Here is a 26156-nt window from a genome sequence, read left to right on the forward strand (position 1 = left end):
CTGCAGACTCACACTGGTCTTACTTGCAAAGCTTTTATTGATTTCCAGGAACTTTGAAGCTTATCTTGGGCTTTCCCTGCTTCACAACCCCCAAGTCTGTTGAGGGCTTCCTAATAGTGAGTTCTGGGGGGAACTGACCTGTGCCCATTGCCTGTGCTATTCCCCTCCAGCTCTCTGGACACAGCCATAAAGACCCAGTTCCTAGGTCTCTATGGCTGTGCCAGGTCCCCACACCTGGTGCAGGTGTGAGGGCACCTTGTGGTGCCTGCTGCTCAGGTGGGTGGCACGGTGTGCCTGCCTGTGCAAGTGGCTGCAGGGCAGCTTGTTGTCCCCAGCTCTGTCCCTGCCCTCAGCTGGGCACAGCTGTGGTGTGTGGCTGTCCCCCTTTGCCCTCATCCTGGTGCTCGAGGGGCCACAGAGCTTGTCCTGGTTGTGAGGAAGGGTGGGTGGCACAAGAGGGGCTGAGTGCACTGCAGATTGCTGCCAGCACCTGTGTGCCAGTGGAGGGAATTTGGGTGTGAGTGGCACAGCTCTCCTGAGCCCCTGCAGGCAGGGGCAGGGTGGGCGCTGACCTCCTGCCTGACCCCAGCCTTGGCCCTGCACCCACCGGGGCACGTGCCCGGCTCACTGCGGTGCCCGGACCACGGAACGATACGCTTCTATAATCTCCTGGCTGTTGGGGCAGGTGTATTTGAACTCCTTGGTCTCACTGGCACTGTTGAGGTACCGCCACACGCCCTGCAGGTCCTTGGGGATCCCAAAGTGGCGGTAGTGCTGGCACACAACCTGCGGGTACAAACGGGGGAGACCTGCCTGACACTGTGCCATGGAGGGCTCTACCACCAGGGCAGGCACCAGTTGGGAAGGGTAGCAGGGAGCCAGGGACATTCATGGCACTGCACAGTGGAGGGCTGGCACTCAGGATGCAGAGAGGAGTGGGATCTGTGGAGGGCATGGTGCTGGGCAGGTCTCCTGGGGAGAGGGATGCTGGGCGGCACAGAACTGAGAGAGCAGCCGGGAAAGGGGCAGGGGCTTGCTGTAGGTACCAAGAGGAAAGTGAGGGCATAGGGATGCCAGGGAAAGAAGGCCATGGTGCTGGGATAGCCGTGGCTTACCTGAACAATGTTGAGCTTTGGCAGCAGGTTGCAGTCAGCCAATGTGAGGTGGTCTCCGTCAAGGAAATGGCGCCGGGAGACCCGGAGGTGGGGGTCCTGGGCCAGCTCGTGCTCCAGAGGGGCATTCAGGTACTCATCCAGCTTCAGCAAGGCCCGCAGCAGGCTCCGCTGCAGAGCTGCAGGGAGGGTGGCCAGGTCACAGTACAGCCCTGCTCTGCTGTGGCCTCCTGCCAGCCCAGCCCAGGTGTCCAGGCAGCACCTGTCAGCCTCTTCCCACCTGGCTCAGGCTGGCACCTGCCTCTGCCCTCCCACAGAGACCTGGCATAGCCACAGTGGCCCGCACAGAGAGGGCAGTGCCTGGACAGACCTGACCGTGGAGCGGGTGGGGGGACTGGGAAAGCTCAGTGTGACCAGGCTGAGCTTTGGGGTGTGGCACCCTTTCCTCACCCTCGTCCTGGGCAGGTACTGGGTTCTTGATGAAGGCAGAGAATTTGTGGAAAATGTCGTTCCCAGCCAGACTTGACTCCGGGTACTGTGGGACCAGACTGGGGCACCTGTGGGGATATGGGCACAGCTGAGGCAGCTACGAGAGGCTGACTGGCTCATGTGCTGTCAGCCCCCTCATCCCTCAGATTGTCCTGCCCTTCTTTCAGGGGGCCCCTTCCTCCTCTCAAGGCAGCACCAGCCACTGACATGGGGGGGCCCAGCTGGTCCTCCAGGAACTCCTCAATGGTGATGGTGTCGGTCTTGGGCTCGCCGTTGTAGAGGAGGACGGGCAGCTGGGCACCTGGAGCGAAGTCCTTCAGCACATCCAGCGCCCTGTGGGAGATGGGTACACCACTGATGCCTGGCATGTCCAGGGTTCTGCAGGGCATTGTGTGTGAGTGTGTTCATACTGTGCACGTGTCCCAGGCAAAGGGAGTTTTGGTAGGCTGGTTCAAAAGGTGGTGCCCCCAGGCCCCTTCTGCCTCAGTGTGTGCCCAAGGAAATACCTGCCAACCTCCCCCAAGCACGAATGGTCACCGGGGGAGGTACAAAAAGCTCCATGCATCCCATAGTGCCCACCCTTCACATCCCTTCCCAAAGTGTTGAGAACCTACCAACACCCCCACCCTGCACATGATCCTGGCCCCAGAGCTGGCACCCCTTGAGAAGGGGCCACCACTCACCTCTTCACGTCCACAGTGGTGAGGGTGAAGGGCACCCCTTTGAGCAGCAGCACCATGAAGAGCCTCTGGCAGAAGGGGCAGTGCCCTACGCTCTCCCCATCCTCACTTGCCTGTAGCACAAAAGGAGAGCTCAGCTGCCCTTTTGCCCTGGCATGTTCTCATTGGGGTCCGCCCCAGAGGGTGCAGGATGAAGATGATCGGGCATATGCCCCAGCCCAGCCTGACAAGCTGTGCTGCTGCCCATGGCACCTGCTATGCCAGGCAAGATGCCAGCTCCTGGCCCCTGCCTGCTCCCAGAATCTCAGTGCCGCACCCAGAGCAGCCACATGGCACAGCAAGTGCTGGCCCTGGCACCCTCTGGGGACGAGGACCTCCAGACTGCAGCAGTCTCACAGTGCCAGGGAGACAAGGGCTTGAGAGCAGTAGTGGCAGCAGGGGTAGCAGTGGCAGTGGACAGTCCAGCAGCAGAGATGTGCCAGAGGAAGGTGACAGAGATATTGGTGGCCCTGTCAACTCCAGCCATAATCCCAGGTGAGCCCTGTCCTGGCCTGCACAGCCAGACAGACTGCCCTGGCCAGGTGGGGGCTGGGAAGGGCCTGGCAGGTGCAGGCAGATGCTGTGCTGCTGGGACCTGCTTTCGGGGGAAACCTGTTCCAACCTCCCCAGGTTTAGCCCCCACAGCCCCTGTGCCTGCAGGGCAGGAAGCAGCAAGCAGTGTGCCCTGGAGAAGAGCCCAAGCTGCCCACTGCCTGTCCTGCCTGCTGCCTGTCCCCCCACCTGCCTGCTGTCCCCTGCCTGCCCCACTGCCTGTTGTCAGCCCCATTGCCTACCCAGTGCCTGACCCACTGCCCACTATCTGCCACCCTGCCTGCCCAGTGCCCCACATCTGGGCACTGCAGTGGGCAGGGGCAGCCCAGCCACCCCACCACAGCACTGCCAGGGTTGGTTGCCAGAGCTACCCGTGGCCTGGGGCACTGACCTGAGGACCCTGCTCACCTTGATGAAGAGCTGGATTTGGGGTTTTTCGGCCATGCTGCACGGCGGCTGCTGCTGCACTGCTGGCTGCACTCGGAGTGCCACAGGTGAAACCACAGCCCCTCCCAGCCCACATTCCTCCTCGGGGTGCACCCGCTCCCACCCACGCCTGGCCCCATGGCACAGACAGGACGCCCTGCCATGGGGCCCTGCCACCGTGGTTGCTGCCAAGCCCAGGCTGGTAATGCAGCTGGTGGCATTGCCAGCTGCTGCCACTCCTGCCTGTACCCCCAACCACCCCACACAAGCACTGGGCACAGACCTGTGCTGTGCCCCAGCACACCCTGCCCCTAGTAGGACCTTGCACCCCCACTCTGGGCACTGCCACTCTCCTCAGCCCAGGCCCTCCCAGGCATCCAGCCCTGCCATTCCCCCCATGATCAACTACACAGCCTCAAGGGATTCAGTTATTATTTTTTATTTAAAACGATCATTATTTTCACATTTCTTCTTTTTGTTTGGTAGCAATATACAGGCAGCTCCAAGATGTCCCCACCCCCAGGGGCCCCACGCCCGGGGCTGAGCATGGCACTGGCACCATGCCCGCGGCTGGTGGCCAAGGATGTGGAGGGGGAGGCAAGGCTGGAAGCGGGGCCAAACTCAATGAAGTGAACAGTGTTAAGGCAGCAACCACCCCTGCCCTGGGGTGCCACCTTCCCGCTCCACCCTTGGACTGACTCCAGCACAGCGCCTGTGCCCGGGCAGCACCCAGCCCATAGCAGGTAGGCCACCGTGGCCACCCAGGCTGCATGGGCACCTCCAGCGACCCTCAGAAGCCATGCGAATGACAGCAATGGTGGCAGGGGGAAGACTGGGTGGACAGGGAAGACACTGTGACTGGGGTGCCAGTGCCCTTCAGGCACCTGGAACAAGAGTGTAGTGTGGCAGCTATGGGGCAAGGATAAAGCCCAGAGCACAGCAGCACTGCCCACCCTGGGGTGCCCCAGGGTGCCACCAAGGTGACAGCTGGGGACTCAAGAGATTACATCATCCCCTCTCCCTGATGGCAAAGGGCAAACTTGGAGCTGGCTTGTCACCCAGTATCGCCTGGGGAAGGCAGAGTGTGCCCAGCATAGGAGCAGGGGCACGCTGGTGGGGGCTGCCCTCCTGTCCCCTCCAAACCATCCCAGATCAAGCCAGTTTCCCATATGCCATTAAAAAAAATTGTCTGAAAAATCTGAAAATAGAGCTTCTTCTCCCAGTTTTCCCCCTATTGAAAATACTGTATATTGTATCACAATCCATAGCAGGTGGTATATATGGGCCTGATAGGACAAGGGGGCATAGGGACAGTTGAGGTCAGGCCCTGCTTCTGTGCCCAAGTGGGGCCAGAGCCAGCCTCTCCCCACCTCCCACAGCAGCCAGCTGAGGTACCTGGTGCTGCTTAGGGCCTCCTGCCAAGCCTGTGCCAGGGAGACAGAGAGGGCATCAGAGCAGACAGACCAAGGCTGCTCCCCAGGAAAGTGCATAGCCACCCTGGGGAGTTGCCAAAGGCTCTGGCACCCAGCAGCAGGGGGACGGGGTCAACATCACAGGTCCACCTCTGGGCACAACTGCAGCTTGTTGAGAGCTGCAGACACCAGCCATGGTCCCTGTGGGTGACAAGGCAGCAGGACCCTCTACAAAAAGGAGGGGCACTGCTGACTGAGGGGGTGGCCGCTGCTGGCCAGTGACAACTACTGCAGTCCATCCTTCCCTCCCCACCACCCCAGGCACCACTGCCAGGCTGCCAGCACCCACCCGGACTGTCCTGACCTCGTACCTTAAGGTCACCCCCACCACCAGCTTCCAAAGCCAAACTGAGGTGCTGCAACCCCTCTCCCAGTACCACCAGTGACCCCACAATAAGAACCTAGTGCAGCTGGTTCCTGTACAGGGCTGGACACTGAGGAACAAGTGTCAGGGCAAAAGCGAAGTGGAAGGGGACACAGCAGAAAGGTGGCAGAGCTGCAGCAATGCCCTGTGATAGGGGAAGCAAGTCGTGAGGGCAGGCAGGAGGCAGGATCAGAGATTTGAGGGTGAGGGACATGATTAGGGGCAGAGGGGAGAAACAGCTGGTGCCAGCATGTGAAATACCCTGTGAAATACTCCTCTGTGCTGCCATGTGCCTCTGCAACAGCACTGCTGCCTGGGGACGAAGCCAGTGCCCAAGGCCAGGCAGGGCCAGGGCGAACAGACCCCAGGGTGGGCGCCAAGACTCCCAGTGACATCCCGCTGGTGACAGAAATCGGTTATGGGTGAAGGACCAGAGCACCTGCCCCAGTGGTGCCCAGGGCAGCATCAGCCGGGGGTGATGTGGAAGCAGCCTTCCTTCCAGCTCCACAGGGCCAGGCCTGGGGAGGTACCCACAGCCAAGGGTCCCCAGAGTGAGTGCAACACGGGTGTCCAAAGGCACCGCTCACAGGCCTGTGTGTCTCTGCCCCAAAGTGAATGGGGCTGGCAGTGCTGGCACCAAGCCATGTCCTTTCCCTTCCTTCAGAGTCTCCATCCATGGCATGTTGAAGACCATGATCCCAAGCACCACGCAGTGACGCTGCTGCAGAGCTGAAGGGGGCAATAGCCACCTCAGTGGTGGCTTCCGAGGTCCATCCAGGCATTGCTGTACCCACTGTGTTCTCCCTGGCATGTGGCTCCAGCTGTGGCAACTCCGCTCCACGGGGCAAAGGGAGGGGAGAGGCCAAAAGGGTTTGGTGGCTTGACGACGTGGTTGTCCTCGGGGTCTCAGCACAGCGTGTCCGTGTTGAAGGAGAGCTGAGCCTGAGCAGGGAGACAGGCAGGGCTCAGGGGCTGCCCACTTAGAAAGCATACTCAAGGCATCTGGGGCCAGAGTCTGGCACAGGCAGCAGAGCAGAGAGCCCCCACCCCTCCCAGACTCAGCCACTCCATTGTGTCAGCTCTGTGGTGACACAGCACCCAGTTCCAGGGCCTGTAGCACAGACAGGTGGAACCAGGAACACCCAGATCTGGGGACAACCTCTCACCCTCTCCTCCTCAAAGCTGATGAGGCCTTCGTCATCAGTCTCCAGGTCCTCCTGCTCCTCTACCACGAGGGCCCGCAGCTCAGTGGGGGCAGTGCGGGGGCGCAGCAGGCTTAGCACACGCTCCAGGGGTGACTGCAGGACACAGCTGGGGCTGGTCTCCTGCTGCTCCAGGTTGTCACTTTGCTTCTTGGCAAAATTCACAAACACCTGAGGAGGAAGGGGCAAGAGACTCAGGTATCTGCAAGCACCTCCACCCCTCACATTGCCAGGTCAGGACCCAGGGCATCCTGACATGTGGTGGCTGCCACCATGCTCCCCATCTAGCTCCAACCCCTGCCCCAAAGGCAGACTCTGCCTGGCACTTTGGCACTCCCTGGGGACAAGCATCCAGCTGCCCATGCTGTCCCCAGTCTTACATTGTCCAGTGTGGTTTGGCTGACAGAGTAGTCTTCAATGCCCAGCACATCCACCACCTGCTCCATCTTGCTGAAGACCTGTGCCAGTGAGATCTGGTCTGACTTCAGCTGGTACTGGGCCTTGGTGTGATGACGCTCCTGGAGGGTGATCACAGAGGGGGCACTGAGCCCTCACTCCCAGACTCCCTCCCATCACCCAGTGGAGGGTGAAGGCTGCTTGTGCCCTGAAGTGGGGGCTGGCAGGGGACAGCCTGGCTACGATGGGCAGCTCACCTTGAGGACAGCCTCAGGGAAGTTACGGTTGAAGAACCTCACCACCTCCTTGACATTGAGGCTGGACTTGGTGCGCACTGTGATCATGTAGCCATCACCGAACCTGCACAGGAACAAGGCACGGAATGAGGACCTGTCCCCTCATCTGCTCCCCCATGACCCTATGGAAGGGGAGATGCTCTCAGGCAGCCACTACTGGACACCAGGTCAGTGGCAGGGCACTTCAGTGACCCCGTTCCCTGCCCACCTCTAAAGCAGCACCGACACAGAGGGCTGGTATCTTGTCATGGATGCCACACTGTCACCCAACCATGGGGAACCACCCCCCTCCTGCCCAGTAGCACACACAGGCTGCTGGGCCCCATGGAGGCATTCTGAGCTCCTGCCAGGCTCTTACCTGTTCTTCAGGTGCTGAATGCTGCCAAGACACTTGAGCCGCCCGTTCACCATGATGGCCAGGCGGGTGCAGAGGGCCTCGCATTCCTCCATGCTGGGGTGACAAGAAAAGGTTCAGTGGAGGGCATTGGAGGACCACGCCAGGGCTATGGTGGGGGTAGGTGGAGAACTGGGCCTCCCAGGCCATCACCCAAGTGCTGTGGCCCCACCACCAGGGATGAGAAAAAGCAACAGAGGGTGTCCTAGGCTCCCCCTGCTCCTCATGCCAGGGACTGGGGAGCCAAATGCTGGGGAGCACCACAGACATATTTTATGAAAAATCCTTTTGCCAGGATCATTTCTCCTGAGAAGCTAGGAAGCTTCAGCTTCTCCATGTTTTGTTGCTTTGGAGAATTGTTTATCTAGCATGTGAAATTGTTTTTGCTTGATGACCAATGACAGCCACCTGTGTCGGCTGTGAGCAGTCACAAGATTTTGTTATTAATTCCTTCCTTTCCTTTCTAGCTTCTGATGGATCCTTTCCTCTCTATTCTTTTTAACATAGTTTTAGTACAGCATTTTAATATAATATCATAATATATTGAATAAGCCTTCTGAAACATGGAGTCAAAATTCTCATCTCTTCCCTCGTCCTGGGACCCTCGAACACGACCACAGGGGAGCCCTCTCCCTCCCATATAGCACCCCAGGTGCTCAGAGGCATCACGGGCACAGAACCCCTCTGTACCTGTGAGACGTGAGCACCACGGAGCGACCCGTTTTGATGACATCCAAGATGAGGTTCCAGAGAAAACGCCGTGCCTTGGGGTCCATCCCTGTGGTTGGCTCATCCTGGGGGACAGACAGCACCCTCAGACATGCCAGCCCTGGGACGAACCCTGCCACTCCCTTCCTGTTCTGAGTCCAGCTCAGGCCACCATCCCACACTCCAGGAGATGCATGGCATGTGAAGCAGGGGGTGACTCCCACCCGGAGTCATTTTTCTACCCTCAGGGCGCACCAGGAAGATGAAGGCTGGGTATCCGATGAGTGCGATGGCTGTGGATAGCTTCCTCTTGTTGCCCCCACTGTAGGTGCTGGCAGGCTTGTCTGCATACTTGGTCAACTCCAGCTTCTTCAGTGCCCACTTGACCACCTGCAAGGCATGGGGGACTGCTGTCATCCTGCCAAGGGCACGGGGCTGACAGAGCAGCCAGGGGTTGGGCTCCCTGGCACGTCAGCTGCTGAGGGGACTACTAGCCATGTGCCAATCAGGGAAGCCCCAGGGCAGCCCCTGGCACAGCTATGAGCACTAGTGGGGACTCTGAGTGCATGTGCCTGGCCCTGGCAGCCCATGTGGACACACTGCTAGGGTGGCACTGCTACGAGAGCAGCAGCACCGGCTCAGGCTGCCACTGCTGTCCAGTGAGATGCCATCCCTGTGGCACAGCACCAGCCCTTGGCTGTTGCAAACTGCTTGCCCAGAGGCCTACCCGCTCCTCATCCTTCCAGGGGATGCCACGCAGGCGGGTGTAGAGCTCCAGGTGCTCCTGGGCTGTCAGCTCATCAAAGAGCGCGTCGAACTGGGGGCAGTAGCCCAAGCTCTGCTGGACCTGCAGGAGCTCCTTCAGGATGCTGTGGGAGAGGATTGAGGGTTTGTGGAAAGAAAGAATTCTTTTTGTGAGGACTGCTGCTGAGCCCCCTTTCACATGCCTTTATACTGGAACATCTCCCCCCAGGCAAAACCCCACTGGGCAGCCTCAGCACAGGGCCACTGTCTCTTACCCCACATCCCAGGCTGATGGTCACCCAGGAGGACACAAGCCTGCAGAGTCCCACTGGGACACACAAGCTCACTCATGCTGCTTTATCACGGGAGCCTCCAAGCAGTCCCCATCCCAGGGGTCCCCATCCCCTTCCCTGCCAGGAAAGCAGGCAACCCCCAGGTCCCCCTTACCTGTGTCCGTTAATGAAGGCCTCTCCACCCGTGGTGCTCTCATCCCCTGTCAGCATCTTGAATGTTGTGGTCTTGCCCGCACCGTTGACACCCAGCAGCCCAAAGCACTCCCCGGGGCGCACACCCACACACAGCCGGTCCACAGCCAAGATGCGCCCAATCTTGCGGGACTTGTACACCTGGCAGGGAAGGGGATGGGGACTCAGCCCACCAGAAGCCACCTGGACCCACATCTGTGGGCCGGGCTGGTCCCTGGAGTCTCCCTGCAGCCTGATGCAGCCCCCACCTTCGTGAGGTTCTCGATCTTTAGCATGTCGTTGTCGGCGTCACCTCGCAGGACCCGGTGCCTCTCATTGGCCACATCAATGTCATCCTCAATGGGTTTGGTGGAGACGGGCAGGCGCCTGTGGGAGGGGGCAGAGGCAGCGGGGAATGTGGGACCGGGAGCTACACCCCTGACAGGACTGGGCAGCTCCCACTCAACACTGCCAGAAGGGCAGCCTGAAGCTTAAGGGTCCCAATGGCAAATCTTTACCCCAACATCCCTGCCCTGTGCCACACTCACTGGGGCTTCCGGAAGAAATTGTACTGGCACATGATGGTGATGAAGAAGCCAACAAAGCCTTCAATTGTCATGGCAACAAGCCCCCGTGTCACGATGTCCCATTCGAAGGGTGATTTCATTTTATCAAACTGCCCTGAATAGGAGGAAAAGCAGAGAGCAGCTGGGGACACCTTCTGATGGAGACAGCTTGGTTGTCCCTCCTGAGTTGACCCATGACAATGACACTGGTCCCATGCTTGCCCACCACAGCTGTCTGGGCTGACCACAACACAATGCCCTCTCAGAGCATGGGTGCTGTGGAAATCATCTGGCAAATTTTCAACCTCAGTAGGATGAATCAACGCAGATGAGAGTGGAATCAGAGGGATTTGTCAAACCCTGACCCCAAACTGTCCCTCAAAATGCCAGCAGCATCTGGATTATGTACAGAAGCTGCTCAAAAACAGAGAGCAGGTGAGCTTCTGAGGCCAGGATGAAGCTGTAAGTGGCAGAAGGCTTGTGTTGGTTGGGCAGCACGGCCCCCAAGAAAACCTGTCTGTAAGGAGAGTCCCTGCAGCCCCCATCCCTCCTGTCACATCACAGACCCAGCATGGCCCACCACAGCTACACTACGCCACTACTAAGATCCAGCACAGCCTCACCATGGCCCAACACAGGCAGTGAGCAGCAGCAGCAGAACTACACACCTCTGTCAGGTCTCACACCGTCTTCTCCCCATGGGGCTGCTATTTGGGATGGCCCAAGGAACCACCACAGCTGACCCTCAGTCATGTCTTTTTCGGTGCCCCATGTAGCCCACCCCCCTTGGCTTTTTGCTCCAGGTTGCTCTGGGCCTTGGGACACCCTCACAGGGCAAGCAGAGGGGATGTGCCAGCCAACATCGTGGTCCCCTCCAGCTCCTCATACCCTGGCACAAAGGAAGGAGAGAAAAAGAGGCCATACCAATCTTGGCATAGTACTCATTGATGTATTCATTGTAGGCCATCTCCATCAGGCCATGGCCCAGGTTGTAGTTAGGGAACACAAGGAAGCAGCTCTTCAGGTAGCTATTCACCACCTTCAGGTCCTATGGGGACAGCAGAGAGAACACAACCATCAAACAACCCTGAGTGCATGGGAGGATCAGGATCCCAAAGATCCAGCCCAGTAAGGTCTCATGGCTGATCCTGCTGGAAACAGAAACCTCCTGAGGTCCCTCCCAGCCTGAGCTGCCTCACAAACAGAATGGCAGCATCTCCCTTCCTGGTGGCCCTCAGCAGAGCTGTGAATGCCATACCTTGTCGTGCTCAAAGAGCTGCAGCAGGAACGTGGCGACAGTGGCTGTGATGCCAATGAAGAGGTTGATGACAATGAGGAAGACATAAGCAGAGCTGGGCACCTCAAACCAGAAGGAGGCCGGGTACATGATAGGGGTGATGGACCAGCTGGGGAGGCGAGAAGAAGCAGCACACATCAGTATGGCAGCAGAGCACTGCCCATCTCCATCCAGCCTTGGCACTGCCCATCTCCATCCTGCTGTTTCCAGGCTCTCCCACCCCAGCCCTCACAGCCACTGCACTCCAACCAGCTATGGGGGCTGCAGAACATCACAGAATGGTTTAGATTGGAAAGGATCTTTCAAGGTCATCTAATCCAGTCCCCGACCATGGGCAGGGACACCTTCCACTAGTGCTCCAAGCTGTCCAACCTGGCCTTGAACATTTCCATGCCACAGCTTCTCTGGGCAATCTGTGCCAAGACTTCACCGCCCCCATTATGAAAAATTTCTTCTCAGTATCTGGTCTAAATGGCTATCTTTTAGTTTAAAACCACCACCCCATAAGACTCTGGAGGCATCCCTGGTGCCTCCTGACTACCCCCCTCTGAGCAACATACCCATAGAGCAGGAAGAGGGAGAGGACAGCAGGGAAGTTGGTGGGAGAGGTATATGCTGGGAGGTCAAACACGAACAGGATGATGATGCAGCACGTGGCTGGCACCAGGTAGTTTAGCTGGAGAAGACAGAAACTTCTGTGACTGCCCACTCCCTGGCACAGCCCCGGAGGCCTGGCCAGTGGAGCCACGTGTCCCGCTTACCATGTCCCACATGTAGTTGGCCAACCAGTAGATGACAGGGTCACAGCCACTCACAAACTGCAGATGTTTGGCCTTGGTGGCCTTTTCGGCCACCAGGAATACCACAAAGCTGGCTGGGACGAAGGACATGGCAACAATGATGAAGATGGCAATCACCACATCTGTGCCTTGCAGGCTGGATGGGGAGCAAGAAGAGCATGGACTCCATCACCCTCAGTTGCCTGGGGAAGGGCCACCCACCCTGGTGTGGGACAGTCACTGTGCACAGATCAGGGCATGGCACAGGGACCCCCACATCACAGCCACCCTGTCCCTCCCCACCATGCAGCATGTAGAGCAGAAGCCTGAGTCTTCCCAAGAACCACCAGTAAAAAGCCCCCTGCCTCCCATGGGACAGCCACCCTCCCTCAGACCCTCTCCTTGCACCTACAGGTAATCCAGGGACAGGCTGGCACTCGTTTTGTTCATGGGGTGATTGGTGACTGTGATGCCTGCAACAACGACCAGAAGAAACATGGAAGCATGAAAACTGGCTTTGGACACAGACTCCTGTCCCCAGTCTGCCTGGTCCTGACTCAGCAGAATGAGTTTCCAATGTGAAGCTCAAGAGGAGCTGGGCTCTCTGAAGCAACTCAGCACCTCAAGGCCAAGCCATCCCCTTACTGGAGAGCAGCCCTAGACATGTCACAAGCCCAGGCACTTCCAGGCAGCACTTTGGGACATTCCAGCCCAAGCCTGGCAAAAAACTCATCCCAGCTCTCGTGTCTCAGAGCTGAGGCGTATGAACCCCTGTTCCAGCTGAACACTAGCCTGCTTGGCCCAAGGTGGACACTGCACTTTGAAGCTGACTGGACCATATCCTAATGCTGTTCCTGATATGCTCCTGCCCTCAAACACCTGCAGATCCTCACCATAGGCAGCAGGGTTGCCTTTGCTCTTGGGCAGGTTGGCTCTCAGGATGGCGTTGTTGAGGGCATTGAGATAAGTGGGCATGCTGTGGTAGCCCTTGTTGTTGTAGAAGACCTGGAGGAGGAGAGAGGAACAGTGGGACAGGGCAAGAGAGCTGGGCCAAAAAATGTACTAGGAAAGAGGGACAGGATGGGATAGACAGCCACACACAGGGCAGGCATCCTGTGCTCAAGGATGTACAGAGAATAGGCCATTGCTGACTGTGCTGGGCCAGACCTACTGACCATTCCCCTGTGGCTGGAGCCTCCCAAAGCACTTGGAGAGCAATGCAGAAGAGCAGTCCCAGGGCTCACTGCTGCCCCCTTTCCTCCCCACCTATCTCCACGGCCCTGAGGTGCAGTGCTGTCCCACCTGGGCCGTTCTCCGCACAGCAATCTTGCGCACTGTGGCCGGAGCCCTGGCTCCGAAGGAGGCCGGGATGGATTTCTGGACGTTTCCAAACGTGAGTGCCCCATACCTGTGAGACAAGGCACTGCTGAGGAAGCTGCAACTGCTGCCCCCCACCTCCAGGGGTGGAACCATGCTTGAGCATGTTGCTGACTCCAGCCAGCACCCCAGGGCAGGTGTCCCCAGGCCCCTGGCTCTCACCCCTGCTCTATGGTGCAGGACAGACCCTCCCAGCCTCCCCTCTTGCCTGTGCAGCCGGAAGCGGTCCGAGGTGTAGAGCAGATACTCAGAAACGTTGCGCCCTGTGATGTCTGTCAGGATGTCCCCTGTCACCACCTTCATCTGTGGGGGATGGCCCCCCACACCACTTGGGCAGGAGAAGCCAGTCCCTTGCATGGAGCACGTGCACTTGATGGGCTCATGGATGATGTGGGGCAGGGCAGGGGCTGAGGTCACAGTCCCTGAGAAGCAGAAGGGGTGGCTCACAGCCAGGCTCCTGCCTGCCCCAGCTGCTGGGGACAGCATTGAGAGTGAGGCAGCTGGACAGGCAGGGTCCTGGTGACTAAGAGATGAACACGCAAAAAGTTTTTTGGGGACAGAGATTCAGAGATAGGCCATGAGGCATGGCTGGAGAAAGAAAGGGCTGGGGACCACATCCAGCAAAAGTGACGCAAGGCTGGCCACGTGGCTTTGTGACAGTGTCACCATCCAAGGGGCTCTACTGGCATGCCTGGGGCTCAACAGGGACAGTGTTCCAGGGCCAAAGCCACAAGTTCTGCCCAACAAAGCTCTGCTGTGTGGCCAGGCTAGACTAACAGAGCCAGAGCACCCTGGAGCCATTTCTGTGAGGAGAGGCATCATCTCCCTGCTGGAGCCAAATCCCAAATACAAGAGCACCCAGCACAGGTAATACCTTTAAGAGTGGAGAAGGTTGTGGAGTTCCAGGCATGGAGCAGGTCCTCATCCATTGACATGGGGTAGTCAGAGGGAGCTGGAGATGGAGGTGGTGGCACAAAGTTGGAAAGCGGAAGGCCTTGGGTGAAGGAGTCAATGCACATGGCATCAAAGTACTTGGCTGCCAGCATTTTGGACTCATTGCTATTGAGGTTGAGGGTCTGCATGGGCTGGTCCAGCGTGTTGTTAAAGGGTGTCTTGAGCACGCAGGTGGCTCCCACACCAGAAGGCAGATGGAAAGTATTCACCAGCTGCTGAGGGCTGGCATCAGGAGACAGCCTAATGCTGCAGGAGCAAGGAGTAGGAGACACAGATCTTAACACCATGGCCATCTTCTTCTGGGACCTCCCTGAGGCCTTGGCATTTATCATGGGCACACACAGCCTACGCCTGGCATGACTGAGCTGCTAGTCACAGTGTCAGGGCTCACACATCTCCCAGAGACACCCTGGCAAGAACAGAGGTCGCTTTCTATCAGGGGACATGGCACCAGCCAGACTCTGCTCCAAGCCTGAGCCAGCCCTGGCACCAGGCCTACTGTGGGCTGCCCTCCCCAGTTGCCCCCCTTACAGTCCCATGGATAGACCTTGGGCACGGGGTGCTGGTCACCAGCAGTGGCAGCTCTCACCGGTACTCACGCCGCTCCTCGTTGGCATAAGGAATGAAGTTGCCCTTGGGCTGAGTGTAGTTGTGGTACTGGGATGGCGAGAGGATGAGGGGTGGCAGGTCACCTGTGGGGACAAGGACAGGAACCCGCTTGTGCCCACAGCACCACTGCACACAGGGAGACTGTCTTGGCCTTGTCCTCCCGCAGCCAGTGGCCCCACTGGGAGAGCCAGAACAGGTCGCCCAGCATGCAGGTAGGTAGGCGGCTTGCATGCACCTATTTCGGGCACGGAGAGCGCCACAGTCATGGCCACGCAGACGAAAAAGGCGGGCAGGAGGATCTGCGAGAAGAGGGCCTTGGTGTTGCGCTTGGCGCAGTGGAAGCGTTTGACGATCAGCCCATGGAACTGGCGCAGCTTCAGCCACGAGCCTTCCAGCTTGAAGCTTCCCCGACCTGCCAGGTCACGATCCTCTGCTTCCACCTCGGCTTCTTGCTCTGGGAGGGAGAGGGACATCAGCCCTCTAGCACAGCTGCTCCCGCACCTGCCTGGGCTCCCAAGAAGCTGAGCCAGACACCCAGGCCAGCTCAGCCGCCCCAAGGGTAAGGGCAGCACCCAACCCCAACTCTGCCAACGAGACACAGCAGCAGTGCAGTCAGGAGCATGGTATCTGGCTAGCAGGTTCCTCTTGGCCCCAAAAGGAAAAGTTAGACAATAGTTTTAAAAAAACAACCTAATTTGGTGCTTTTTTCTAGGACCCCTCCATTTTCCCATCACCTCTGCCAGCTGGTGGGGGGTCAGCACAGTCAGGAAGAGGGGACAAGACACAGGTGAGAGTCCCAGCAAGACAGTGGGAGCTCTGTCACAGCACTGTCCCAGCTCTGCCTCCCACAGCCCTGGTGGGGGGAAGAGGTGGCACATCCCCAAATTAGTCACAAGAGTTGTGAGATAACCCAGAACAGAATCTCTGACTACAGCAATAACCTTGAGGCACCTGCCTGCACCCTCTCTATCCAGCAATCCCAGCATCCAGGCAGGGAGAGCCTTGCACCCAGGGCAGGGTACGACAGTAGAAGCCATCAGTAGAAGGTGGTTCTGTGCCCAAGGACCAAGAGGAGAAACCCAACTGGTGGCAGTGTGGGAAGAGGCCATGTTAGTGAGGCAAGTCTGCAAGGTGGCACTGGAGACCCACAGGAGGCAGAGGCAGAGCTAACACTGGCTGCTCTCACTGGCTCCACGCCTTGGCATGAGACCCTCATGCACACCCTAACACCATGGGGTGCAAACTCGTGGAAAGAGCCTGTTCCCAGCCCTCCCACACAGGCTGTGGGGCTCTGGGTGCTGTGTTGCTGGATGCCCCATCAGCCCCCTCCCCATGGACTCTCATCCCAGCAGTCACAGCCACCCATCTCAGTCACAACCAGCTACCCTGAGGGACTGGGTCAGCTCTGCCCACCCTGGGCGAACCCTCCACGTCCCAGCTAAGTGCCTCCCCCAGCCCCTGCCACTGGCCGGGCACCAGCAGCACCAACCTTGCAGACTGATGTTATCGGGGTCCTGCCGGTTATCGAATAGGGGCGCGTAATCCCCAAAGAATTCAGAATAAGCCCCACCTTCATCGCCACGCACGGAGCCCACCGAGGACGCTGAGCGCAGGGATGCCTGCGACTGCGCCAGCTTGGAGCAGGTCACCAGGTTGCTGAGCTCCACCTCGGGCTTCTCTGGCATGGCTGCTTCGGCCAGGGGCTCCCCATTGGCTTCAGACTTTGGGCCCAGCTCAGAGGCAGGTGGCTGCAGGGCATCCTTGGACTCCTTCATGTCTGGAAGAAAAAATGTGGGTTGCCATCAGCCATGCTACTGTACACTGCAGCATGGCACTGACCAGGGATTGATTGTACCATAGAACCACAGACTGGTTTGGGTTGGAGGAGACCCCATCTCATTCCAGCCCCCTGCCAAGTGCAGGGAGACCTTTCACTAGACCAAATTGCTCCAGGCCCCATCCAACCTGGCCTTGAACACTTCCAGGGATGGTGCACCTACAGCTCCTCTGCACAACCTGTGCCAAGGCCTCACGACCCTCACAAGAGAGAATTTCCTTCTAACATCTAATCTAAACTTTTCCTCTTTTAGTTTAAAACCATTCCCCCCTTGTTTTAACACTATCTGCCCATTTAAAATCCCTCTCTCTCATTTTTTTCAAGCCCCCTTTAGGCACTAGAAGGTGCCATAAGGTCTCCCTGGAGCCTTCTCTTCTCCAGGTCAACACCCGCAGCTCTCCAGCCTGGCTCCATGGTAGAGGTGCTCCAGCCCTCAGGGCATCTCCATGGTGTCCTCTGGAGACCTGTGCTGAGGACATCAGAGCTAACCACTATTCCAGGTGAGAGTAAAGCCAGAGTGGAGCAGAGGCTGGCTGCCTTTGGCCAGGATGGGCTCTGCTGGAAATCTCTTCTCCACCTGGGACAGGAGACTCCTGCAGCCACCAAGCCCAGCAAGATCACACAGCCCCTCACTAGCCCCAGCAGCACCTTGTGCCCCCTCAAGCACCCGTACCCACGTCACTGTTCTCCAGAGACTGGTCCTCCTCAGACACCTTCAGGAAAACCTCCTCCAGCGTAGTGTCCATCAGCCCAAAACTGGTGAGGTCCAGCTCTTCCAGACTCTGCTCCAAGTGCTGTGGGAGCAAAGTGCTGTGTGAGGAGGGCAGATGTCCACAGTGCCACAGCCCCTTGCCTGCCCACTCTGCCAGCCCCTGCAGGTACCTGGAAGAGCCTCTCAAAGCAGCCCTTCTTGACAGCCTCACTGGGCAGGATGTAGGAGAGCTCTGTGTTTGTGTCTGAGATGAGAAGGCAGGAGGCCACATACTTCTTGATGAACTGGGAGACACGAGGCTCAGAGCAGGGGCTGACAGAGGAGTGGCTCAGGGGGCTGTAGCCTGGCTCTGAAGCACAGAGACAGTACCCATTGGTCAGTTCACACCTGGCCTCCCTCCAAGACCCCCCACATTTCCCCTACTCCCCAATACCATAGGGGCTTCCCTGTCACCCTGACTAGCCTGGGGATGGTCTTCTGCAATGTGGCCCACACTGGACATCTCAACTCACAGGGCAACCCACAGGCTTGACAGAACCAGCATCCAGAGAAAAATGCCACTGTGTAAGGTCTGCCCAAGGACCCAACTGGGAAAAATTAAGGCTGAGCATTGGGACCTCTTACACCCCTGCACCACCCCTTCTGCCCTCCACGTGGCCTAAGGAGACTCAGGATGGGAGTACTTGGTTGTTGACTGCTGAAGAAGGCTTTGCCAGGCTGAAGAAGGGCGGGTGCCATCTACTCCTTTAACAAAGGGTCCCACTGCTCCCCAGACCTGTGCCATTCCTGGTGTCCGACTGCTTCTTCACCACTGTCAGCTTGTAGCCGTCACCATAGGTGCTCTTGAGGAACAATGGAGAACCACAGCACTTGAGCTTGCCATGGGAGATGATGGCAATGCGGTCCCCCAGCAGGTCAGCTTCATCCATGTGGTGTGTGGAGAGCAAGATGGTCCTCCCTGATGGCAGCACAAAGCCTCAGCAGAGGGGCTGCAGCTGCCACAGAGGAGCATGCTAGGCTCTGCTCAGCTCTGCTCACCTGGCTTGTACTTGAGGATGAGGTCCCAGATGGCCCTTCGGGCATACGGGTCCACACCAGCTGTGGGCTCATCCAAGATAACAGCTCGTGACCCGCCCACAAAGGCAATGGCCACCGACAGCTTCCTCTTCATGCCACCCGACAGAGTCTGCACCTGGCAGTGCCGTTTGTTGGAGAGCTCCAGGTCCTCAATCATCCTGGGGACAGGGCAGAAGCACCAGGAATGCTGGGGGGGCTGTACTAGTGCCCTGTGCCTGTGGGGAGTATGTAATGGCTTTTCCCCACATGGTATCTGCTGCTGGGACAGCCCAGCTGCAGTCAGGCTATGAGAATCTTTTGCTCACTTCCACAGCCTGACACCCCAAGGGGGGGAAAACACTTGGTGGAGCTGCTCCCTGGGAAACCTCTGCCACCAGATCGCCCCCATAGCACAGCCAGCAAGAAGGAGACTTGCTCATGCCAAAGGCATGGATGAAGACAAAGGAGCTGGAGGGTGCCTACTTGTCCATCTCCTTGCGGATCTCCTCCTCTGCCATGCTCTTGAGCTGTGAGTAGAACCAGAGATGCTCCTCCACTGTCAGCCTGTCAAAGAGCACGTTATGCTGGGGACACATGCCCAGGTTCTTCCGGATCTTGTCCATCTCCGTACGGATATCATGGCCATAGATGGTAGCAGAGCCCGATGTTGGAGGGAACAAGCCAGTGAGGATGGACCTGGATGGATGGAGAAAGGCAACAATGTGAGGGAGCTCATATTCCTCAGTCTAGCTCCAATCCTAACCACCACCTCTGGGAGCATCTGTTGGGCCCCAGGCAGAGCAGTATCAGCACAGGGCCATGAGCCTACTCCTGTCCCTTGTTTGTGCCAGCCCCACACCAACACTGCTGCCCTCTGGGCATGGTACCAGCTGCCACAGAGCCCTGCAGAGACATCCCAAAGCCCCTGCCTCACACCCTGCAGCTGGCCAGAGGAACATGATCTCTGTCTGCCTGGACAGGCACTCACATGGTGGTGGTCTTGCCTGCACCATTGTGCCCCAGGAAGGACACGACCTGGTTCTCGTAGAGGTTGAGGCTCAGCTTGTTTAGCGCCAGCTTCTTGTCTGTCTTGTAGACTTTGGTGAGCTTGTCAATGCAGACGACCAAGGGGAGGTGGGTTGGCTCCTCCTCGATGCCTCTTGTCTCCTCTGCTGTGACAGTAGGATAGTGAGGAGCCAGGAGAGGGCAGGGAAGCCAGGCTTTGAGTGGTATTCCCTGGGAATGAATCAACCTGCCTCCACCCCATGGTGGCTATGCTGGCTTGTGGTCCCTTCCCCTCTGCTTCTCGCCAATTTTCCCCCTCCCACGCCACAGTGGCACCTTCCAGAGAGGCCACAGTGTTTGGCCCAGTATCCTGCCCTGACAAGACCACAGGGGTCCACGGCCAAGGCAAGACCCTGTGGCTGAGCCAGGGCCACCCTTGTGCCACCCACTGCCAGGCCCAGCTGCCCTCACCCAGCCTCCGGCTCTCCATGGCACAGGCCTGATCCTCCTCCATGATGCTGAGGCGGGTGTTGCGTGACCACGGCCAGGTCCACTCCCAGGTCTCCACACGCCCATTGCCCAGCCAGTAAGACTTCTGGAAAGGGAAGTACCAGGGCCGTGGCAGGCCGAACATGCCTGCAACCACAGCCCCAGGGAGTCAGGGCCAACCTACACCCAGGGCCATGCAGAAGCTGCTGAGGACTGGGTCAGAGCTTGGCATGGACACGGGTGTGGGAGTTTTTCCAGGTCAGGTCACCACTGCAGGGTGGGGGCTGTGAACACTCCAGCCAGCTGGGCTCAGGGCAGCTCTGTGGGCTGTGCCAGGAAACAAATTCATTTGGGATTCAGGTTGGGTTGGCTCATGCTTCAGCTTTACAATGAAAAAAACAGGGAGCAACTGAGATGCTTCCAATGGGGGGATAAGAGGAATTGGTATTTCAGCTGTGGACATCTGGCTTTGCTACAGCCGGCCCCTGAATTGAGACACGTGACTGACACCAGCAGATAAGGACACATGGGCAGGTGTCCCCCTGCAAAGAGGCTCCTGTAATGTCTGGGGTGCCCTCATGCCCCTCTGCCCACACGTACCCGGGTGCACAGCCTCGATGTACCATGTGAGCACCCCATACACCATGGCATCCACGACCAGCATCATCATGGACAGCAGGAGGTTGAAGTCATCTCCTTCCACAGGTGACTGGCTGAAGGTGTGCCACTGGATACCCACGCCAGCCACCTCATACAGCGCAAAGTACTTGGAGCCCAACCCAAAGGCAGTGGTGGACATGAGGGACTGTGAAGAGGTGGAGGGAAGGGAATGGAAGGTCAGCAGGAATTGCAGGCCAGCTCCGGAAGAATAGGTGGGGGTGAATTCCTACCTAGTGCTGCCCCACCCAGCCCCATGGAAATGCTCCTGGCCCTGAGAGGCACCAAAACTTCCGGAGAAACCTCCAAACCCCCCCAGGGAATTGGTTCATACAGGCAATGGCTTGCGCAGGGCTTGGTGACAGCTTGGTGGCTTTGTACTGGGCATGAGGTACCTGAGGCAAACCTGGGACTAAGTGTGTCCCCAGCTGCTACAGCAAACTCACCGCAATGCACTTCTCAAAGGCCGTGATCTTGTCATGGGCCACCTCCTCCCGGATGGCCACATACATGTAGGGCACATAGCTGAGGAAGTAGATGATGCCACCACAGGCAGAGGCCAGCTTGGCCTTGGAGTAGAGCACCGATACCAGAAAGCTGCAGGGAGGACAGCATCTCCTTGGATCCCACCCCATCAGACTTTCCCCACAGCATCTACTTTTGGTGGTGTTGAGGCAATAAATTGGCTCCCCAAATCAGCTGATTAGAGGGACTTGTGCCCCTCCACTGGCCCTTGCCCACATAGCTCCCAGCCCCCTCGCTCCATGGCACAAGAACGTGGCACTGCCCACACCCCTTTACTGCCCAGCACAGACCAGGCAGCTCACCAGAACATGATGGTGGCCACAGCATAGATGGCAAGGAAGAGCCATATGATGAGGACGTCGCTATGCATCAGGACTTTGCCATACTTGAGAATGGCAGTGAGTGCTGTGACCGAGATGGAGAGCTGGACAAAGCCAGTGATGAACCAAGCCACCCAGTGCACCGCATTGTTCAGGCCCATCATCTTCATCACCTGTGAGGCCAAAACTATTTAGCAGGACTGTCCCCAACCCTGTGCACCCCTGCTTCCATTCTCATTGGGCTGGGAGGGCAAGGGGTAGCATCAAGGGAGCTGCTGGGAGTGGGCAGGACACAGCACCCTCTATTGGGGTACCAAGGAGCTCAGTTCCCTCCAGTGCTGGACAGGGATCATCTCATGCTAGGGACACTCAGAAAGACCAGCTCTGCCCAGGGATTTGGGATCTGCATTTGCCCTAGTTCATGTAACCCAGAAATACAAGGAAGGTGACCAGTGACACAGCACAGAACGTAGGGCACAGATATGCCCACTCCTCCCCAAGAATCTCTTCCATCATCCCTACCTCTTTCAGGCGATGCTCCTTCTCTGTTACGATGTGCTGGATCATCATGGCCACTGAGTAGACCCAGGAGATCACCATGCAGAGGGGCATCATGTGCTCGATGACAAAGAGAAAGCTGATGGGGTAGATGAAGAGAGGGGAGAATTGGATGGTGGCACTGGCACAGAGATCTGCAGAGATCCTGGGGCAAGGGGCCTTGGAGGGGCTCTCCCACTGCTCAGGGACAACCAGCCTCTAACCCAGCTCGTCCTTAGTGCCCTGAAAGAACTTCTCCAGTGAGTCCACAGGACAATTCAGCGTCATGGCTGGCAGGCCTTTGCAGGCAAATAGCAGCCACAGGCTCCACCCAGGGCCCTGCCTACCCTGGTGTAATGGGGCCCTCTCCAACCTCCTGCCCAGGAGTGTTGGTGGCTCTGGGACTTCTACAGGTGCTGCCTCCAGATCACTGTAATACAAAACCACCAACAGATCCATGTGCCATCCTTTTACTTTCCCCTGCCTTCCTGAGCCTGGTAGTCTAAGGAATTGGACTTAACTGGTTGCTCATCACTCCCAGGATCACCAATCTCATTCTGGCCCCCAAACTTGTTCTCTTTTCCCAGCTAAAGTATCCCAGCCTACAAAGTGGAAGGAGGAAGGTCCTTTAAGTGAGTGTTACTCACTCATCCCGGGTATAACATGGGTACGGGAACATCTGTACATAGTTGCCAGGCTCCACCACATCGTGGCCAACAAATGTGTTGATGAGGGCACGCTCCATCATGTCTGTGGAAGAGAAGGAGAGGCCAGGCTGAGCGCAGAGGGGCCAGGGCCATGGGCAGCTGTGGCAGGGCACTGACACTTACCCTGGATCCAGACAAAGCCGTAGAGGAAGTAGAAGCGGCCGCCGGTGTTGGGGCCAGGCCGCCAGTATGCCCGCCGGATCTCATTGGTCTTCTCTGTGAAGCTGGAATTCTGCCGGATCTTGTACATGACATGGGGAGGCAATGAGCCATCCCTGTTGGTCTGGAAGATGACACCTGTGGGCAGCAGAAGAAGCAGGGAGTCCACAGGGGCCAGCCACATCAGCTGGCCCACAGCAACAGGCAGGGATGGGGAGGGCACCATGAGAGTTGCCACGGATGAGATGGGTGGCATGGCAGGGGATGTGAGACACCCATGGGATGCGAAGGCACACAGACAGCAGGCCGTGTCAGTGGGAGAGCCAGGACAGCAGCATGGGGCAGAGGATGGGTACCAGAAGATATTCAGCCTCCTCAGCCACCCAACACGCGCACCAAGGGACCCACATCCTGAAGCCAGTGGCTCCAGGGCACAGCTGGAGAAGGGCGAAGTTACAGGGACCTTTGAGAACAGCTGGTTCCCAGGGACATACTGGCAAAGACTGTGACATTGTCCTGGTAGGCCTGGTTCAGCGTGTAGTTGACAATGCTCTCCTCATCCGGGAAGCCTTTGAAGATGTCCACGCTGACCTAGTGGGAGGAGAACCATAGAATCTCTAAGATTGGAAAAGCCCTCCAAGATCATTGAGCCCATTAAACCAAACACTATTAAGACCAGCACTAAACGATGCCCCCATGTGTCAAATTCACACATTTTTTTGAACACAGGGGTAGTACCACTGCCTCGGGCAGACTGTTCCAGTGCTGATCACTCTTTCAGTGAAGAAATGCTACAACTTTAGGCTGTTTCCTGTTGTCCTATCACTTGGAGAAAAGACCAATCTGGGAGAAAACACCAACCCCCACCTGGCTGCAACACCCTTCTAGGTAATTACAGAGACTTAGAAGGTCCCTCCTGAGCTTCTTTTTCTCCAGGCTGAGCTCCCCCATCTCTCAGTCCCTCCTCATCAGACTTGTGCTCCAAAACCTTCCCTGGCTCCACTGCCCTTCTCTGGACATGCTCCAGCAGGCTAGTGAGATCCCAAGGCCCTGGACGGGTCAAGCACACAGAGCCTGCACATAGTGCAGCATGTGCCACCCAAAGCCAACCCCAGCCCCTGAAGTCAACAGTGTGTGAGCACCTCCATCCTAGACATCTACCCCAATGGTCTGGACACTGCAGGAGCCACCACCTCCCCCTGTCCCAAGCTCTTAAAAAAGTCTCAGTGGATCTGACCCTCTTCAGTCCAACAGAGGCTGGCTGTTGGTGGTTCAACCTTCCCACAGGTGTGCTCCACCTCACCTTGGCCATGAAGCGGACCCAGCCACAGGCAGCATTGTCAATGGTATCGAGCTGCTGGAGCAGGATGCTGGCATTGGGCAGGGAGAAGTTGCCATTGAGAAAGTTGTGAAGAGCATCACTGTCAGAAACATTCAGGATCTCTGGGTGCTTGTGGAGGTCAGCGGTCAACTGAGACAGAGAGGAAGACATGGGAGGGAGAAGCTGGGGTATGCCCTGCATCTCGGGTCACTGTCCACCCCCACGGACACAGGTAGGACCCAAAGCTCCTCCTGGGGATGAGGAACAGTGTGCACACTGTGCAGGGATCCAGACTAGTCTCCACAACAGAAGGTGGATACTAGGGAGATACCATGGGATACCATGAATAAGTTAGAGGGTATGTGGGGGGAGGACAACCCCTTCTCCACTGCCAGGGCAGTAAATCCCAGGCAGACTCAACCTCACCACACTGTCCTACCTGCTGGAGCCAGTGGATGCGCCTCTGCAGCCTGCCCTCCTCCAGGTAGGCTCGGATCTCGGGGGAGATGTTCAGCCATGCCTTAGCGTAGTGGGTGACGTTGCCCACAAAGGCGAAGGTCTCGTTGGCCTGGGGGCCAGGCAGAAAGTCGTACAGCGGGCAGAGGCAGGGGCTTCCTGCTCTCTGGGATGACTAGCAGTCATGGAAATACCTGCCCACCTCCCACTGCCTGTGGGAGCTCCCTGTGTCTGGTAGTCAACCTCTTCCCTGCCGCACAGCCCATCTGCAGAGCAGGATGGTGGGAAAAGAAGGACAGGGGTCCCAACCTATGCATCCTCACCTTCAGGATGACCTTGTCAACTTCAGTGCCCACAGGTGCATAGAGGATTTTGGGATTGCTGGTCATCAGGTGCACAAGGAGGCCCAAGTTTCGCTGCTCCTTGCTGGTGAAGCCCAGTGAGCTCATGTTGCCCTGCTTCAGTGCCTCAGGCTCGATGGTCCTGCAAAGGGAGCTCAGGCTTTCTACTCTGCTTCAGGCTCAGCACCTGTTGCTGTAGGCAGCCCCCAGCCCTGCTCACGACGGGCCTTCAAACTGACTGCAGTGCCTGCGTGGTGTGCCCAACACAGAGAGCGTCCTTGGCTGCAGGACAAGGCTGCGGTACAACACCATCCTGCCTGCTCAGCAAGGGGTGACACCACTGGCCTGCACAGGGAGAACCTGGAGCCCTCCCCCAGCACTCCTACCGGTTGTTGCCGCAAAGGATGGGCTGCAGCCCTGCCCAGAGCTGCACGAATGCTGAGAACTGCCCCTGGGGGTTGTCGACGCCAGACGGGCTCTCCCCGGCACCCTCTTCTTCCTCTGCCGTGGCATTGCCAGCCGTGGCATTGGTGCTGGCCCAGCTGGTGCTGTTGGCTGTGGGTGGCACGGCCTTGCTGGCACAGGCTCCTCTGGGCAGCAGCTTAGCCAGTGCTGAGAGGATGTCCATGTCTTGGAGAACCTTCTCCATCTCCACCAAGTCCTCAAGGAGGGCACGGAGACGGTGCTGTGTGGCTGTGCTGTTCACTTCCTCCAGCTTCAGCTGTGAGTATGAGTGGACAAGGAGTTACTCATTGCTGGAACAACAGGGTCTGCTTGCCTTTAGGAAGGGACCAATGAGGACCCCAAGCAGTAGCAACTCCACTTTCTTGGTTAAAGGGTTGGAGCTGTGCTGAGGTAGGGCCCTGGACTCATTGTTGTGCATCTGCAGCTACAAAGCAGTGAGAATGGTGGCAAGTGCTGGCAGGGACTTGTCTGAGGACATGAGATATCACTCAAGACAGGAAGGTTGGTCCTCTATTCCTACAAAGGACACATTGGGCTTGGGTGGGACCTCAGAGGCAGGCTTGAGCTGTGCCAGCAAGGGCTTTGCCAGTCCTGGGAGGAGAAGCTGGCTTCCTAGGGACACCTAGGAAGAAGCTGGCGACACCCGGTC

The 26156-nt window shown here is 57.8% G+C and overlaps 2 protein-coding genes across 8 annotated transcripts in view; both read right to left on the bottom strand.

Annotated features, from left to right (window-relative positions):
* Positions 1-35: 35 nt before the first annotated feature.
* CLIC3 (chloride intracellular channel 3) lies at positions 36-3329 on the bottom strand. The gene is made up of 6 exons (XM_039719887.1): positions 3281-3329; positions 2285-2394; positions 1809-1934; positions 1563-1669; positions 1116-1291; positions 36-786 (listed from the first exon to the last, which is right to left on the bottom strand). The coding sequence occupies exons 1-6, from the start codon at positions 3314-3316 to the stop codon at positions 625-627; spliced, it is 717 nt and encodes a 238-aa protein (XP_039575821.1). The 5' UTR covers positions 3317-3329; the 3' UTR covers positions 36-624.
* A 389-nt stretch (positions 3330-3718) lies between these two features.
* The window catches only part of ABCA2 (ATP binding cassette subfamily A member 2), a 34142-nt gene continuing 11704 nt past the window's right edge, over positions 3719-26156 (bottom strand). For 3 of the 7 annotated variants that reach the window (XM_039719838.1, XM_039719835.1, XM_039719832.1), the window contains 41 exons: positions 25429-25763; positions 25025-25184; positions 24685-24813; positions 24228-24395; positions 23419-23515; positions 22889-23062; positions 22706-22808; positions 22044-22158; positions 21504-21694; positions 21123-21273; positions 20620-20824; positions 20002-20166; positions 19514-19694; positions 19009-19221; positions 18508-18704; positions 18245-18427; positions 17640-17818; positions 17431-17551; positions 16410-16697; positions 15156-15374; positions 14901-15003; positions 14232-14557; positions 13566-13779; positions 13283-13388; positions 12874-12985; positions 12393-12453; positions 11963-12137; positions 11762-11877; positions 11163-11310; positions 10829-10952; positions 9887-10019; positions 9608-9725; positions 9322-9500; positions 8858-8999; positions 8386-8520; positions 8113-8216; positions 7387-7479; positions 6990-7092; positions 6717-6854; positions 6301-6507; positions 3719-6076 (listed from right to left, as the gene is read on the bottom strand). In XM_039719838.1, coding sequence (XP_039575772.1) covers positions 6041-6076; positions 6301-6507; positions 6717-6854; positions 6990-7092; positions 7387-7479; positions 8113-8216; positions 8386-8520; positions 8858-8999; positions 9322-9500; positions 9608-9725; positions 9887-10019; positions 10829-10952; positions 11163-11310; positions 11762-11877; positions 11963-12137; positions 12393-12453; positions 12874-12985; positions 13283-13388; positions 13566-13779; positions 14232-14557; positions 14901-15003; positions 15156-15374; positions 16410-16697; positions 17431-17551; positions 17640-17818; positions 18245-18427; positions 18508-18704; positions 19009-19221; positions 19514-19694; positions 20002-20166; positions 20620-20824; positions 21123-21273; positions 21504-21694; positions 22044-22158; positions 22706-22808; positions 22889-23062; positions 23419-23515; positions 24228-24395; positions 24685-24813; positions 25025-25184; positions 25429-25763 — 6447 coding nt within the window. In that variant the 3' untranslated portion in view covers positions 3719-6040. Of the gene's footprint in view, positions 6077-6300; positions 6508-6716; positions 6855-6989; positions 7093-7386; positions 7480-8112; positions 8217-8385; positions 8521-8857; positions 9000-9321; positions 9501-9607; positions 9726-9886; positions 10020-10828; positions 10953-11162; positions 11311-11761; positions 11878-11962; positions 12138-12392; positions 12454-12873; positions 12986-13282; positions 13389-13565; positions 13780-14231; positions 14558-14900; positions 15004-15155; positions 15375-16409; positions 16698-17430; positions 17552-17639; positions 17819-18244; positions 18428-18507; positions 18705-19008; positions 19222-19513; positions 19698-20001; positions 20167-20619; positions 20825-21122; positions 21274-21503; positions 21695-22043; positions 22159-22705; positions 22809-22888; positions 23063-23418; positions 23516-24227; positions 24396-24684; positions 24814-25024; positions 25185-25428; positions 25764-26156 lie in introns of all 7 variants that reach the window. The other 4 variants (XM_039719833.1, XM_039719834.1, XM_039719831.1 and 1 more) reach the window with 2 other exon arrangements.

The sequence above is a fragment of the Passer montanus genome, unplaced genomic scaffold (genome assembly GCF_014805655.1).
Source record: "Passer montanus isolate IOZ18808 unplaced genomic scaffold, ASM1480565v1 scaffold43, whole genome shotgun sequence".
Classification (NCBI taxonomy): Eukaryota; Metazoa; Chordata; class Aves; order Passeriformes; family Passeridae; genus Passer; species Passer montanus.